Here is a 17,213-nt window from a genome sequence, read left to right as displayed (position 1 = left end):
CAGTGAGAGGAGAAAAGGCCACATACAATGTGAACAACCAACAAAATAGTGCAGGGTCTGGGATGATAACATACATTTACATGCATGGAAGAGAAAAACATTTTTTTTTTCCTCCCTTGCAGCCCTATGGGATATTCATTCAGTCCTTTATGATGGACACAAACAAGGTTTACAAATCTTAAGATTTCACTCCTTTTTGTGCTCTCACAACCTAAAAGAAAATAAACAAGAACACTAATCAAGTTGATTATTTAGAGTACAATTCGCATCGAAACTTAAACTAAACCACTTCTTTTTCATGACATATGAAAGCACTGAAGGAAGTCTTCATTAGCCACGTACATCTCCACGGAGCCATCTTTCCCCGTAAGGTTAGTTCACAAAGGAGTGTTAAATTCCAAAACAAAACTTCACAAAGCCATTTGAAATGTCCATTTTAAGAGCTTTCTAGTAGCTATAGGTATGGTCCAGTGTAAGTCAGATACACACATCAAAAGCATGAATCCCACTTGTAAAGGCTGAAATTCGTAGTTTAAGCACAAATTTGTACGAACTTACCTAATTGCCTGGAGGCTTCAGTGTTGGTAGTGATTTTAGATAGTTACTGGAGAAATTGTTATCAGCTAACTTGCACAAAAGTAATATTCAAACCCCTTCAAATTAAATTTCACTAGTTTGTGGGAAAATAAGTGGCACCCAAACAAATTTCAATATTTATCATTTATTATGTTTGTAGTAATGTTTCCCCAGTGTTTTTATGAGAAAGAAAACATCTTCCAATTGTGAAATCGCTCTGGTCATGATCCTTCCATGAAATCTATAAAAAGTTTGACTTACACAGGGCCCTAGCTATAAAAGTACCAATTTAACAGCTATAACTATCCACAAGTTATTGCTTTAAAAAATCTTAATTATAATACAGTTTAATTTGGTTAACTTGTACCACAGATCTTTGTTTTAATTGTCTTTATTAAAAAAAAAACACTTAAATATTCATAACCTCATGTCATGCTTCATGATTCCGTACAGAATCAACACATTTCAAGTTGAGCTGATCACAGGGAATGAAAAAACACAACAAGCAACAGTCAGAACGTTCTAAACTTTCTAAAAGGAACTAAACAGACATCTAGTCAGATAACAGACTTTCATCTCAATATTTAATAGATGGTGCTGCATTAGTCAAAAACAGAAATACAGGCAGCAAGGTCTGAAATAAGCTCAAAGCCTCAATCTTATCACCTGATGCCAATAAAATTTCAAATGGAGACATGAGCAATACACAGTAGCCAGCAAGTTACTCTGATACTATCCAGATGTTCTTCTGCTTTTGAATATAGGTATAAGAACCTTAGAGAAGCTAGCTGAAATTATAAAAATTTAACTGGTTCTAGAAATGTCAGTGTGAATGTTCACAAGTGCACAACAGTTCTTAGTATTTGTTGTTAATGCAGTCCAGAAGCCTATATACAGAAATATATTATGTCACAATATACAGTTAGTCACTGTATTGTACATAAATGGAAAAATTATACATACTAGGTCAACAGGAGGCCAACAACAATGAAGAGGCCTCTACCACACTTCACGATTGCACCGTTATTTATGGGTTATCTATTTACGACTGCTTTTTATTCGCTCCAGTCTTTTCTTCAGATCGTCAAGGTTAGCTGCTGAAGTGGTATTACTGTTGGTCTGCATTGGTGGATGATGAGATTCTTGTTCTTGGTTGTATTCCCGTGAATCTCGAAGATGGGCGAGTTTATTATGTAGCAGCTCAGAGGATGATGCAACTGTAGGGACTGTTGGTTTAGACAGAAGTGAGGTTGCAGGCTGTCTTTCTTCATGCTGTACCAAAGTAGATGAGAAAAAGATGTTAGTTAGTGCCACTCAAAGTGTAGTAAAACATACATGAAACCAAGTTACATTTTTGAGGAGGAACAAAACAGTGAACTAAATTTCACAAGTGAATCCAGAGATTAAAAAGGACCCACTAAGAGTCCATTTGGTGTAGGTACACCCACAGCACTGTTTAGATGGCAGTTCCAGAATTTTGACCCAGCAGTGAAGGAATGGTGGTTTGGTTTCAAATCAGATGGTATGGGGCCTGGAGGGGTACTTACAGATACAGTGGTACTCCTGAGCATCTACTGCCCTTATTCTTCTTCTGTCACATGTTTTTGCAGTGGGCATATACGAACACCACAGCACTGTAGCAGCAGAGGGAATCAGTGTTTAAAGGTGCTGGATTAGGCGCCAATTAAGTGGACTACTTTGTCCTCGATGGTGTCAAGATTCAAGTGTTGCTGGAGCTGCATCCATCCAAGCAGGTGAACAGTACTCCACAGTCTTCACTTGTGTCTAGAAGATGGCAGACAACACTTGTGGAGAAAGGAGGCAAGTTACTCACCACAATTTCCAGTCTGAAGAAGTTTTTTGTAGTCACACTATTTATATAGTTGGTACGGATGGATAGTTTCTGCTCAAGAACAAATTCTAGGACCATGTTGGTGTAGGAAATCAGTGAATGGCAACAGCTTTGAAGTTAAAGGTCGGACGTGATCACTACCTGGCTCGTGACAATATGGGCATTCCGCACAAAGGTACAGAATGCTTCATCTTTGGAAACGTTTAACTGAAGTGAATGCTGAGCTGTCAGCAAATCCCTAATTCCTGATGTTATGATCAAGTGACAGTCATTGATAAAGCAACAGAAGATGGCCAGCCCAAGAATGCTAACCTGGAGGAACACCTGCAATGACGTCCTATGCAGAAATAAATCGGTCTCCAACACTCAATGCTCTCCTCTTAGGCAGGAATACATCATGCCAAGCACATTTCAATTTTACACGAGGTCCTTCATGTCACACTATCAAAATGCTGCCTTGCTGTCAAATAAGGTCAACCTCATCTCAACTTTGGGATTCAGCTCTTTTGTCAATGCTTAGACTAACGCAGGCCAAGGATCTGGACCCAAATGTCCCCTGGCAGAACCCAAAACGAGCACTAGTATGTAAGGTTCTTGTTACGCAGGTGCTGCTTATTAGCACTGTCATGGTCTTCTGGAAGGTGTTCAAGAGTGGCTGATAGGGCAGTAATTGCCTGGTTTGGCTTTGTCCTGTTTCTTAGGAAATTTTCCTTATTGATGAGCAGAGGCCAGCATTTCGGATATGCTGGGACAATTTGCCTGCAGATGCACTAAGTTCTAGAACATAGGTCTTCAGTATCACAGCTGAAGACACAGGACACAGCCATTTTTATTTTTAATTTCGGATATGAGCAGCACTGACTGGGACAGCATTTAGTGCCCATTCCTTGTTGCACTCGAAGGAGGTGGTGAACCATCTCTTGACCTGCCACAGTCCATTTGATGTAGGTACATCCGCTATTCCATCAGGAAGAGAGAGTTCCAAGATTCTGAACCAGCAACACTGAAGGAACAGTGACATATATCCAAGTCAGGATGGTGTGTGACTTGAAGGGGAATTTGAACTGGTTGAAATGGACTGAAAAGTGACGTCTAAAATACTGGAGGTTCTTGGGGTAGCAGCAAAGATTTCCAGCAGGACTTCTAGTTAAAAGATGGTTGAAAATGCTGTGTCTTTTGCCCTGGCATGCTGCCATCATTCAAGATAGGGATGTTTGTCAATTCTCTTGCTAATTGTTTGACCTTCCACCAGCATTCATTACATCATATGGCAGTACTGTAGACCTTTATCATACCTACTGGTTGTTGGATCGCTCATCGATAGTATACTTATTTAGCATGAATGTAGTATTGTGGCTTTACAAGGCTGTCAATATTTTGTATACCTGGTGTGCTCCTTGCATGCTCTCCTGCATTCTCTCTTGAAGCACATATGATCACCTGAGTTGATGATAATGCTAAGAGTGAGGGATTTGCCAGACCATGATGTTACAGATTGTGGTGGAATATAATTCTGATTATAGCCCACAGTTCATTATGGATACCTAGGCTTATCACCTAAAATCAGTGCAAAATTAATCCTATTTAGCAAAGTAGTAGTACCACATAACATTGAGTATGTCTCTAGTCTGAAGACCAAATGTGTTTCAAGGATCCTGTAGCAGTCACCACAAAATAATGGTATGGGGAGTTCCTTCAGTAACAGCTGTGTATATTGAGGATTAGGTGCTCAAGGTGGAGTATTAATTCATCAGCTAATTGAGGGTAACAGGCAGTAAGCAGACAGTTTCTTTGCCCATGTTTGACCTGATGTGATGACATGAGATCCAAATTCAAATGTTCACGAATTCCAGGGCTACTTCCTTCTGACACAACTGTGTTGGTTCTGTACTGCCCAGGACACAACCAAGGATGGTGACAGAACCATATCGATACATCAGTATCTCAGACTGTTCTGTCAATGTGAATCGCAGGCTGTTGCTTGACTACTCTGTGGGAGAGCTCTACTAAATTTGACTGAAGTCATAGATCACTAAACAGTGACCATAATAGACCATGGCTGAAGAAGAGCAGTAAGCAGCAGTATTGCTTTGAGCCAGTGGCAATTCCAAAAACATTACCCGTGTCATTCAAAGAGTGAAAGTGATTATGCCACAAAGGGCTACCAGCTGGCCTATCAAGTCCATGCCTGATCTAGAGCAATCGAAATCAGTTCAAATTTTTCAATATATGCCCATAGGCTGCAAATTTGTCTATCACTGTTGCAATATCCAAAACCTCTCAAGCAATTAGTTTCAGGTCTTTACCAGTGTAAAATTTCTACCCTATATTTCTCCTGTAACTCTTGCTAAAGCCATAAATGTCTCCTAGTCTTTGTATTATCAAACTGAAGGGAACAGGGTTTTGTTTGCCTCACACAAGCCAGTCCTAACTTGGCACAGCACTAAAGGCTGTCTCAGCTTTATTTGTTCCAAGGAGACCCCAGCTTCTCCAACCTCATGTTTACCAAATCCGCCCCGCCTGAAACCATTCTGATAATCTCCTCTGCATCCATTTCCTAAACAAGTGATGAACAGACCTGGATGGAATCATTTCATTATGACCTAGGCTCACCTTTAGAATAAATATGTTCAGCTCAAGATCCCATTTGTTAAATATTCTTTTCACGTGTCCTGCAATCTTTAAGGATTTACACACGAACCTCTTGATCTGTCCTTCCTGTACTCATCACCCAAATCACTTCTCCCTATCCCTGCTGCCAAAAATACATCACTGGACACCTCTTAGCACTAAATTCCATTTGCAACTTTACTGCCATTGTGCTAGCACATATCTTGTTGGAACCAACTGGTTTCATCCTCAGTTTTCCACACTTCCAAGGTGTGATCATTGGCAACATCTGAAATTTTAGTCTGCATTCCAATAATGAAATCATTAATAAACACTTTGTGTTAGCGTTTATTAAAACTACTCTAGTCTTGCCCTGAACCTTTAAACGTGATCACCTTTTTGGACCTTAAAAGGGAACAGCAATATATTCCAAGTCAGGTGATGGTGTCCCACACGCCTGCTAGTTTCTCTCCAAGCAAAAGTAGTTGGTTAAGGCATGGTATGTGATTTGGGTGAAAAAGGAACTGGAAACTAGAGTCTCACAGTAGCAACAGGCACTTAGAACATGTACTGCACAACAATATAGAATTGATTAAGGAAAGTTTCTAGGATACACAGATCATCTGATAAAACATGCTATCGAAACACCAAGATGTCAATGAAAACAAAACTCACGTTACCTTTGAATTATTTTCTAAGCCACAACGCTGCCGCAGAATTTTTAATCTTTCCAAGTATACAGCTGGACCAACTTCTTCTCCATTAGTACTAACCGCAGAAGGGACGGAGGTGGAACTTGCCACATACGGTGACTCGTCTGCAGGTGATGAAAACCCTGCTAAAAATGGAAATAAAAGTACACATTAAAAAGGGATCAAATACAAAATGAGAATCCAATCTGCCCATTCTCGAGCTCTTTTCCAAGAAAGAGAATTCTACTGTATTCAATCTTAATCCTACCAGAACTGGACGACGAAGAAATTCTTCCTTTTCCTTCTCTCTCATTTTCAACAAGTCGCAAACCCCTTTCAATGTAATTCTGAAAGAACTGAGAAGATTTCCTCAAGAACGGTTCAATGTCTGCATCCGAATACTTCTTTCTGTACTCGTAAAGTTCTGCTAACCCCTGCGCAGAGAAGGGAATAAGGTTAGCTCTCCAGTGCAATATTACTTAGAAGGTAATAAAAAATAGAAAATACCAGAAGCAAATCAGCAGGTCAGTCAGCATCTATGGAGACAAAAGAACAGCATTTCAGGTCTGACCTTTCTGACAAAAGTTGTTTTCAATGTTATGAAAGGCTTCAATACAGTTAACAGGGGAAGACGGATGCAGCCAAATGTGGGAGAGACCAGAATTAGTCAAAAAGAAAGATAACTACTAATAACTCCAGGGGGAACTTCAGGAAAATACTGAGCAGCTGACACGACTAGCAAAGATTAATTTAAGGATGCTTGATAAATGCGCCAGGGAGAAAGAAATAGAAGGGAGTTCGGGGCTTGGGTGGAGGGTAGGAGGTAGCTAGTGTGGTGCTTCAATATTAGAAAGGCTTGTTTCTATACTAAGACTATTAAATAAAATTATTTGATCAAAAATTTAACCAGAGCTATTTAAAGTTGATTAGTCAAAATCCTATTCCTAACTTATCTGCTATGCTAAAGTACAGTTCGCCCAATTTACGAGATTTAATATTTCAAGATAAAAAAAGTCACACCAATATTTTGTATCTATTAGAAAATACATTTTAAAGCCGAAGGTTCATGGATTGATTAGAAAAGCAGGCAGAATATCTCGTCTCATAACAATGGGCAGTGTTAATCATTTCCCCATTTTAATATATTTAGGAGAGATGGTAGTATAGTGGTAATGTCACTGGACTAGTAATCCAAAGACCTACTAATATTCTGTGGATGTGGGTTCAAACCTTACCATGGCAGCTAGTGATGTTTATTTGAGTCAAGAGAAAGAGTAGGTGTCCAGAAATAACTTCAGCACGATAATCTTGACATGTGGTCTTCAGATGCCTGTCACCTAAAAATCTGAGGCATGGGATTAGAAATTCTGCAGCCTGCCTCAATTTCACGGTAATGCTGGGCCTGCACTTTGTGAATGTGACCTCCAACAACATATAATGGAAAGTATAAGGAAATGCCATTTCTTCCCCTCTGAGGGGCAATGAAAGCAGTGCCATAGTCATGGGGCTTGAGAAAGCATTTTCTAAGTTAAAACCCATGAATTCAGGCCAGGTAGTACGCATGAATAAGAAACTAAGTGAGCAAAGAATGCATTCAAAAAAATTCAAACTTGCCTCCCTTGTGTTTTCTTTGGATCCAATCTTCTTGAATATTTCTGCCAAAGTTTCACTTATCTTTGCTTTTGATTCTTTATCTTCCTACAGAAAAATTTATAATCTTTAAATATTAATATTTAAAGATATTTTATTATTCACTATTACATGTTTTAGAAAGTCTAAATTCTGCTACAAGGTAAATCACAAGAATCTTGTTTTCTGAATTTGACTTGCTACTTTTCTAAATCAATTAGATTTTGAAATCTTTACCAATAGGTTAACATTAAAACCTTATTCCTTTGTCATTTCAGTACATTAGAAAATAAAAAACAAGCATTCTGTAGATAAATGCAAATAACTATTGAATTATTGTGTAATAGGTCATATTAGCCAATGATTAATACATATTCCTTATTCTGAAAGTTCAACAATCACAAATTTCTCTATGATAAATAATTCCCAGCTTATGTGCAAATAACAAATAACAGCAAAATACAACCATTTTGGTTAGTTAATTCAGAGATAGTAGGAACTGCAGATGCTGGAGAATCCGAGACAACAAAGTGCAGAGCTGGATGACACCCATCTCCTACCTACTAATCTCATCCCGCCCCCTTGACCTGTCTGTCCTCCCTGGAGTGACCTATCCCCTCCCTAACTCCCCACCTACACTCACCTTTACTGGCTCCATCCCTGCCTCTTTGACCTGTCTGTTTCCTCTCCACCTATCCTCTCTATCCATTTCACAAGCTTCAAAATCTCCCCTCCCTCTACCGCATCCCAAAACCAGCCCAGCTCGTCCCCACCTCCCACCTCAAGCCCCACCCCCATCTCCTACCTACTAATCTCATCCCACCCCCTTGACTTGTCCATCCTCCCTGGACTGACCTATCCCCTCCCTAACTCCCCACCTACACTCACCTTTACTGGCTCCATCCCTGCCTCTTTGACCTGTCTGTTTCCTCTCCACCTATCCGCTCCTCTATCCATCTTCTATCCGCCTCCCACTCTCTCCCTATTTATTTCAGAACACCCTTCCCCTCCCCCTTTTCTGAAGAAGGGTCTAGGCCCGAAACGTCAGCCTTTCTGCTCCTATGATGCTGCTTGGCCTGCTGTGTTCATCCAGCTCTGCACCTTGTTGTCTTGGTTAGTTAATTTTTCACTTTCGCAAAAGGCTCACTCTAAAATGTGTACTAAATTAGACTTGTTTTACAATGACACTGTGCGAGAACATTGTGCACACTCATTTTAATATGCTCAAGGGAAAGCTGCCAGAACACAGCTCCATGGAAAGAGAAAGGGTACAAATCAGAGTCAATTCTGATCTTGTCCACATACAAATGCTCCCAGAAATTCGAATCTTGGGACAATTTTCCCTTCCAAAAATGGACATAAATGGTTAACTACAGCACGTGGTCCGAGATCAGCTAATCCAAAATCAGCACAACCAAAACGATTTAAACCAATTTATTTTGATCTTCACATTTTCAGTTCTTTGCAATAATCACAGACAAGGGTTCCCAACAATAAGGATACATGCAAAATTCAGGTGTTTGACTCTTTATAGTTCCAGGCTACATTAACATCATTTTTAATTCCTTTCTTTTCATGAAGTAACAGGGAATGCAAGAACCAGATTAGCCAGGCAGCAGAGCAACATTACTTGATGAAAACAGCCTTCGCTCCGCAAGCAATTTAGAAGTTTATTTAAAAATTTGGCTATGGGATCTAACTGTCCATCCACAATTGCCCTGAGGATGTTGATGACCTGCCTTCTTGAACTGCTGCAGTTCATGTAACTACACCAGTGCTGTGAGTAAGTTGCAGGATTTTGACCCATATAGAAGGTTCCCAACACCTACATAAAGACAATTATGACCCTGTAAGGACTCTATTCCATTCCTCTAGGTCCTCTAGCTCAGCTTTCTAACATATGTCAACTTCCACAGCAGTTTGCCAGGCTCACTGACTGCGTCCACTGCATTTCTGTCCTTAGCTCTACCCACTGATAACCACTGTAGGGCTCTTCTTGTCCTCATCTTTCACCCAGTAGCCTTTATTTTTAAGGGATTATCCTTGGCTATTCTGACCAATGTAACCCTTACCCATTTTCTAGTTTTCAGAAAAAAAAAGTAAAATCATCAGATAATCAGCCTTCTCTCTCCCCACAGAAGTTACTCAACCTTCTAAATATTTTAAGCTTTGCATGTGTCCATACACAGCAAACTGTGGGCAACATCCAGATTTGAGCTGCTGGATGGTAAATAACATTCACAAGTATCATGTAATGACATATCTAACAAGAAACAATCCAATCCCCTCCACTTGGCATTCAATGATATTCCCCATTATCAACATCATGGGGGATTACCTTTGACTGGAGATGAACTGGACTAGCCATATGAATACTGTGGTTACAAGGAACCAGGCATGTTACTAAGAGTAAATCACCTCTTGTCTCCTAGTTCCCTGCCATGATCTAGAAGCCAGGAGTATGACTGATTAGTCTGTACACGTAACTGGATAACGCAGCTCCAACATTGATGAAGCTCGACACTATCCAAGAAAAAACTCACTGGATTGGCGCCCATTCACTACCTTCAACATTCACTTCTACCACCACCAACAAATAACGGCAAGTGTGAATTATTTAAAAGTAACAACTACTCACCAAGCCTACTTAGGCAGCACCTTCCAAATCCACAGTATCAACCATCTAAAAAGGGGCAAGAACAGTAGATATGTAGGAACACCACCATTGGCAAGTTCCTCTCAAAAAAAGAGCCACACAGCATCTTGACCTCTAATTATAATCACTGCTTCCTTTGTAACTGGGTCATAATCCTGGAACCGCCTTCCTAACAGCATTATGGGTCGATCTGCATTCGAAGGACTACAGCAGTTCAAAAAGACAGTTCACCAGCAACTTCTCAGGGGCTGTCATGGATGGGCAATAAGTGCTGGTTTACACATTGTGAATGAATAAAAAGCAGCTTCTAAAAAGCTTCTATTTCTACAGTACCATATTTCAGTTCTGGGCACACCTCGGGAAGATTACACATGAACAATGAAGTTTGAGGTCAGGTTTTGTATACCAGGTTTGTACTCACAGGATATAGAAGTTAAGGGATGAACCAGTTCACGTGTTCATGATTAAAAGAAGCCAGTAGTGCAGAGAAAATCTATTTGACTCAGGAAAGTCCATAAAATTTAAAATTGGAGCTAGGTTGTTCACGAAGGACTGTTCAAGTTGGAAATCTTTCCCCAAAAAAATCTCCCGGGGTAAGACTAATTGAAAACTTTGAAACTGAAAAGCTATCTAGGCAAAGATATTTGGGGCAGAAACAGTTCAATAATTGAGAAAGTATAATAGAATTAGGGTGTATCTTCTGGTCAAACAGGCAAAAGAAAGCTATGAATTTCGTAGCAAAGGCATAGAACCCTACAACCCCTTCTGACAATCCCAAGGTAAAAGCAAATCCAAGAAGTGTGCACACATTCAAAACATTCAACAATGTTTTTACACATTTAAAGATGACTGCCATTGGCTCAAAAATGCAAACTTGATATTCAAGGTTTACCTGCTGTTAAATAGCAGATAGTAAGAACTGCAGATGCTGGAGTCAGTAAGGAGCTGAATTGACACAGCAGCTCAGGCAGCATCAGAGAAGCAGGAGAGAGCAAGCAGAGATGTTTCGGGCCTGGACCTTTCATCAGGAATGGGGAGAGGGGGATAGGTGGATGCAGGCTGGGGTAGTGGGGAAAATCGGTCAGTGGGAAGGAGATGGACAGGTGGTGTCAGGTCAAGGAGGTGGGGCTGAGAGGGAGGCATGGATACAGGGATGAGGAGATTTTAAACTGGGTGAATTCTAAATGTTTAGGCTATTAGGCTGTAGGCTCCAGGAGGTGGAGTATGAAGTGTGGTTCCTCCAGTTTGCGTATGGCATCACTGTTGCACCAGAGGCAGCACAGGATGGACACATCACTAAGGGAGTGCAAGGGGAGTGCAAGGGGAGTAAAACGGTTGGCGACCAGAAGGTGTTGTTGATTATAGCGTACAGAGCACAGGCGATCTGCAAATCTGTCAGTCTGTCATCAAGTCTACGTTTGGCCTCACTGATGTAGAGGCAGCCACAATCGGAAGCAACGGATACAGTAAACCAGGTTGAAGGACGTACAGCTGAATCCCTGTTGGATATGGAATGTTTGTCTTGGGCCTTGGATGGAGGCGAGAGGGGAGGTTTAGGGGCACGTGTAGCACCTCCTGCGGTTGTACGGATAGGTGCTGGGTGTGGTGGGGTTGGTGGGCAGTGTGGAGCAGACAAGGGAGTTGTGGAGAGAACAGTCCATACGAAAAGGCAGACAGGGGTGGGGAGGGAAATCTCTTTGGTGGTGGGGTCAGATTGTAGGTGGCAGAAATGGCGGAGGATGATACGCTGGATGCGGAGGTTGGTGGGATGGTAGAAGAGTACCAGGAGAACTCTGTCTTTATTTTTGTTAGAGCAAGGGGGTTTGAGGGCAGAAGTGTGGGAAATACAAGAGAGATGTGGTTGAGAGCATTTTCAATTAATGGAGGGGAGACATTGTGGTCCTTGAAGTAGGAGGACATTTGGAATGTCGCGGAGTGGAATGCTGCATCTTGGGAGCAGACACAGCAGAAGCAGAGGAATTGGGAGTAACGATCGTCTTCTTGCAGGAAAATGGGTGACAGGAGGTGTAGTCAAGGTAGTTGTGTGAGTCAGTGGGTTTGAAATAGATGTTGGTGCTGAGATGATTACCGGATATGGAGACGGAGGGGTCCAGGAAGGGGAGGGAGGCATCAGAGATGGTCCAGGTGAATTTGAAGTTGGGGTGAAAGGTGTTAGTAAAGTTGATGAACTGTTCAAGCTCCTCGTGGGAACACAAAGGCAGTGCTGATAGTCATTTATGTGCTGGAGGAAGAGGTGAGGGATGGTGCCGGTGTAACAGCCAAAGAGGGACTGTTCCACGTATCCTACGAAGAGGCAGGCATAGCTCGAACCCATACGGGTCCCCTTTCCCTGCAACCGCAGGAGGTGCTACACCTGCCCCTAGACCTCTCCTCTCACCTCCATCCAAGGCCCAAGACAAACATTCTGTATTCAACAGGGGTTCATTTGTACATCCTTCAACCTAGTCGACTGTATCCATTGTACAGGAGGCCACATCGGGAACATCAGTAAGACCAAACGCAGACTCTGAAGATTTGCAGAGCATCTGCGCTCCATACGCCATAATCAACATTACCTTCTGGTTGCTAACCATTTTAACTCCTCTTGCACTCCCTTGGCGACATGTCCATCTGGAGCCTCCTCCAGTGCCACAATGATGCCACATGCAAACTGGAGGAATAACATCTCATTATTCCACCTCACGAGCCCTACAGCCTGATGGCCTAAACATAGAACTCACCAGTTTCAAAATCTCCCCAGCCCCCAGCCTCACATGTCCAATCCTCCCTGTCATCCCCACCTCCTTGACTTGACATTACCCGTCCATCATCTTGCCCATGTATCCACCCACCCTTCCTACTGACCAATCCCCACTACCCCTACCTGCATCCACCTATCGCCATCCCACCTACCTTCCCCCAGCCTCATTCCTCTTTCTTCTATTTATTTCCCAGCTCGCTTACCCCTCCCCAGTCCTGAGGGATGGTCTAGGCCCGAAACGTCGACTCTCCTACTCCTCTGATGTTGCCAGACCTGCTGTGTTCCTCCAGCTGTATTGACTTTATTGACTTTAACTACTCTTGCCTATATGACACTTACTATTGTCGAACCACCCTTTTCTGTGTCTGAATCAATCTTTCCACCTGTCAAAGCCATGGAGTGTTTAGTGACTCGTCGCAGATAAGCCTCAAGTTCAGATTCATTCTTATTCTCAATTAATGCCAGATGATCCATAATCTGGTAGAAGGAACAGTTGAGACAAGTTAAACTTTGAACATAATGCCAGCTAAATCAAATTGTGGATAAAATTATAATCCAGATTACAGAGAAATTAAATTAAATCTAAATTCAATCTGCACCATTCCATTTTAGAAAACGTGTGACTAATTTAATTAAGGGAATGTCTGAATTTGTACATTTCCAAATCTAGCTTTGCTATGTTTGAAGTAATTTTCAATAGTCTAATCAGAATAAACAATTGGAGTATAAAAATACTCATTAGTGAACGCTGAAGATTGAACAGGATCAATTTCATTTTTTTAAAATTGCTGAAACCTGTTTCCCCATGAAAAAAAGATGTATATTTAAACGCATCTTATTTCTTCACTACCAAAGAACTCAGCTGAGAAACTAGCATATCCATTGCATGTGAAGGAACATTTTTCAAGATCAACTTGTGTCCTGGAATTTGAACACAATTATAAATTACTCACTTACCAGTGAGTAATGGTGCCTATTGCAGCTGTTCTAAAATGAAAATTCATCATGACTGAAAATAAATTTACATCACCTGCAACTGAAATCCCTCGTCTGATTTCCTTTACCACTTTACCCACTGTACGTCACACAAAAGACTGACTTGGTTGTCAGGAAACTTTTTAACAATGTCCTCTAATACGAAAGAACAATAACTGCACTCTAAATAGCAAATACCAAAAAAAGTCAAACCTTAGGTCCCAATAACTTGCAAAGTGTATGAAGTAACGTCTTCTGTGTTCTCATGGGAAGATCACTCTTCATCTGCTTTAATCTCTCCCTTGGGAAAACCCGCATGAAATTGTGTATGTCCAAAAGAATTCGGTCAACATTGATAATGTTCACATTATTTGGGAGAAGGCGTATCATACGCCACAAACACTAAAAATATAAAAGAACAGAACTTAACCAATTAGTATGTGTAGAGCTTTAGGAGAAAATAAAATAAAAAATAAAAATTGAGATTCATGTTTAAAGTGTGATGGACATTACCTTCATAACTAGTTCTGAAAACTTTGGAGTGTTATTTGTTGTAGCCAGAAGACTATCCTGCAGAAGCACAATCAAGGAACTGCAACGCAAAGTATTTCTTTAGCTAATAATTATTGGCACAATAATTCTCAAAGCAATCAAGTTAACTCATGAGGTTGCAAATTGTTTAACTGTTCTGATCATGAAAGTCATTCAGACTTCCAAACAGATGGGGAATTGCTTCTCCTCTACTTTTAGCTCATTAATGCCCTATCTACTTTTTAACCGTCGAGAGCTATATGCAGGCTAGACAAGGACAAGCGAAAAACCAGAACGTCATCACACAAAAACAGTTACTCATTTCCATTCACCCCATAAAGAACAGCTCAAGAAACAGGGCTCTTGCAGTGCAGTGGCAGTGTCCCTACTTCTGGGCCAGAAGGCACGGGTTCAAGTCCCACCTGCTCCATGTCATAACGGATCTGACCAGATTGGTTCAAAATATCCAAGTGTCATCATGGCCCCCAAACAATACACCAGGTAGAGATGACAACCAAAAGCAAGGGCATAGGAGATTTCATTTCCAAATGAAGATCACTTTGCCGGCAAGACTAGTTGTTATTTCTCTGCCTACAAGATCAAGCCCAAGCATCTCCAATACAGTCTTGAAAAAGGAGCATCTATTTAAGGTTAAACATTAGATTTAAAATAAAAGGAGACACCTTGAGTGATTAGGGCTTGAAATACATAGCTATTATCTGAAGCAGACAAAAAAAAAAAGTATAGAACTGGTTGACATGACATATTTAACCAGATGAAAGTAAGATGGACAAAGGGCTTCTGCAGACAAAAGATTAATGAATAAATGGTAAAGTATTTTCAAAATCCACGTCATGGTCAGAATTCAACATAATCCTATATAGCATCAAACATCATTTCAAAAACATGCTGAGAGAAACTATAAAAAAAAACTTAGTGTCAGATTAAAAAAAGAGGAGTTAGTTTACTTAATGATTACCCATCCAGTGTTTACATTTTTTTTATTTAAATACATCTGAAGAATTTTAGGTCGAATGCAATGGACTAATTGTGCATTATTTGTTGACTTTACAGGCATCTTGTACGTTTCCCCAGTTATCGTTGTAGATTTGGGGTTAAATGTTAGTCCCGAGATCCACTGTTCCAACTACAGCAGAGAAGAGTTTCAGTCCGCAGCTGGTTTTGTTGATGGTATAGGTTTAGGTATTTAAAAAGCAGGAAACGTTGCAGGAAGATATAATTAAAGATTTGTTTTGCTTTTGTTAAATTAGGATTATCATTGTTCTGTAGTTGTCAGACAGTTTGGCAACAATGTTCATGTTATAACTGACCTCATTTCCTGCCTTTTTACAAGAAAGCATCTCATACTTATCAAGAATCACCCTTTAATGGTGTGGTCAAGATCATGAGTGGAAGTGGCTTGATTTACTAATCAATAAAAACTTAAGGTTATTTACTGTTTGTCCATTAACATTCACAAAACACAAACTTGAACAACTTTAAAATGTCAACTACCTTGCTGAGTATAACCAGGATATGTTCCTTTTAATTCAGATTTCTAGCATCAGCAGTATTTTGCTTTTGAACATAAAAGTTGAAATAGCCATTGTGCCAAAATGGGATACTTTAAATGCAGATGGCTCTTCACTAAAATGAGTTCCAAAAGAGAGAGGTTTCAAAAAAATTCTCAGGCGTTCATACCTAATATAGCTACATCAACTTTGTTTTACTCTTACCTCAGGATGTTGGTCGGATCTGATTTTTCCAAGACCTTGACCATCAACAAATTGACTGATCGTATAACTTGTGGACCTTCATCTAAGTCTTCCAAGCGTGAGTCCAACATCAATAATATTAATCCATGCATCAGATCTTTCAGGACTCCCATTGAAGCCTCCTTGGCCAATGTTTCTATTTGGAACAACTGATCAAAAAAAAAGTAAAATGAATCTCTCTCCTGTTCTAAGACATTATGTAAAAAAAATTCATCTTTGATATAATGGAGGTCAAAAAAGCAAGCAATATGTTATATGAAACAATTTTCATTTAAATTTTGGTTTTCAAAATTATTTAAAATGTTCTGCTCCCCAGAGTTTGACTCTTAAAATGCTGGAAGACAAGTTTTTAAATAGCAAAAGGAAGGTGTACAAATCCTGGATCACAGTGCAAGGGGGAAGTTTGATTGTGTTACCCAACATTAATATTTTCAGAGCAAGCAACCTTCCAATTATTCAGACTAAAAAAAACTTAAAGCAAACCTAACCAAACTGTATTCAATTCTCAATAATCCAAATAATTCAATTCTCAATCTAAATCCAAATTAGAGTTATGGAAACGTACACAAGTTTCAATATCGTCTGTGTCCTGAGCTACATTGCCATTCTTTTAGAAGTTACAGTAGATCATCTTAAATTGTATACTTCCACTTTTTCACAACCGTAACTTTCTAAATATTAGATGACTCCTAATTTGAAGCTGTTCAATTTTAACTATGCTCAACTGAAATCATACAAGCAGTCTGTGTCATTTTTATAAAAATCATCTTACTACTGGAGACTTTGAACTTTGAGCCAATTTCAAATTAACAGGAGGATAGGGAGCCTTGTTTTTCCAATTACCACAGATTGCAGTTATGATTTGGAAGGCCTAGGTCTATTAACTTCCTTTGTATATCCCTCAGCTAATTTTGCATCCGATCTTCTAGACTTGACCAGCAGTAAAATCTCAGATGATACTAGGTTCTAAGAGAAAAAGATTGTTTATGCCCAATCCTACAAATACCCATTATCTCTTGATTTAGATAACCATAAATGCTGAACACCTTGATTACACCACCCCTCAACCTGATCATGGAGGAATTATATCCACATTAGATGAGAAAGCGGTTAAGATGCTATTCATAAGTAGGGTTTACTGAGTTTTAGGTTGATC

General features: G+C 40.1%; 1 protein-coding gene across 5 annotated transcripts in view; it reads right to left on the bottom strand.

Annotated features, from left to right (window-relative positions):
* Window positions 1-705: 705 nt before the first annotated feature.
* Window positions 706-17,213, bottom strand: part of ckap5 (cytoskeleton associated protein 5) — a 104,556-nt gene continuing 88,048 nt past the window's right edge. For 4 of the 5 annotated variants that reach the window (XM_048606958.1, XM_020512426.2, XM_048606959.1 and 1 more), the window contains exons 37-44: window positions 16,019-16,206; window positions 14,265-14,343; window positions 13,965-14,153; window positions 13,116-13,253; window positions 7,345-7,428; window positions 5,999-6,164; window positions 5,719-5,876; window positions 952-1,848 (exon numbers count right to left, since the gene is read on the bottom strand). In XM_048606958.1, coding sequence (XP_048462915.1) covers window positions 1,615-1,848; window positions 5,719-5,876; window positions 5,999-6,164; window positions 7,345-7,428; window positions 13,116-13,253; window positions 13,965-14,153; window positions 14,265-14,343; window positions 16,019-16,206 — 1,236 coding nt within the window. In that variant the 3' untranslated portion in view covers window positions 952-1,614. Of the gene's footprint in view, window positions 1,849-5,718; window positions 5,877-5,998; window positions 6,165-7,344; window positions 7,429-13,115; window positions 13,254-13,964; window positions 14,154-14,264; window positions 14,344-16,018; window positions 16,207-17,213 lie in introns of all 5 variants that reach the window. The other variant, XM_048606961.1, reaches the window with a different exon arrangement.

This window comes from Rhincodon typus, chromosome 17 (assembly GCF_021869965.1).
Source record: "Rhincodon typus isolate 14 chromosome 17, sRhiTyp1.1, whole genome shotgun sequence".
NCBI lineage: Eukaryota > Metazoa > Chordata > Chondrichthyes > Orectolobiformes > Rhincodontidae > Rhincodon > Rhincodon typus.
This window is presented reverse-complemented; position numbering and strand designations above follow the sequence as displayed.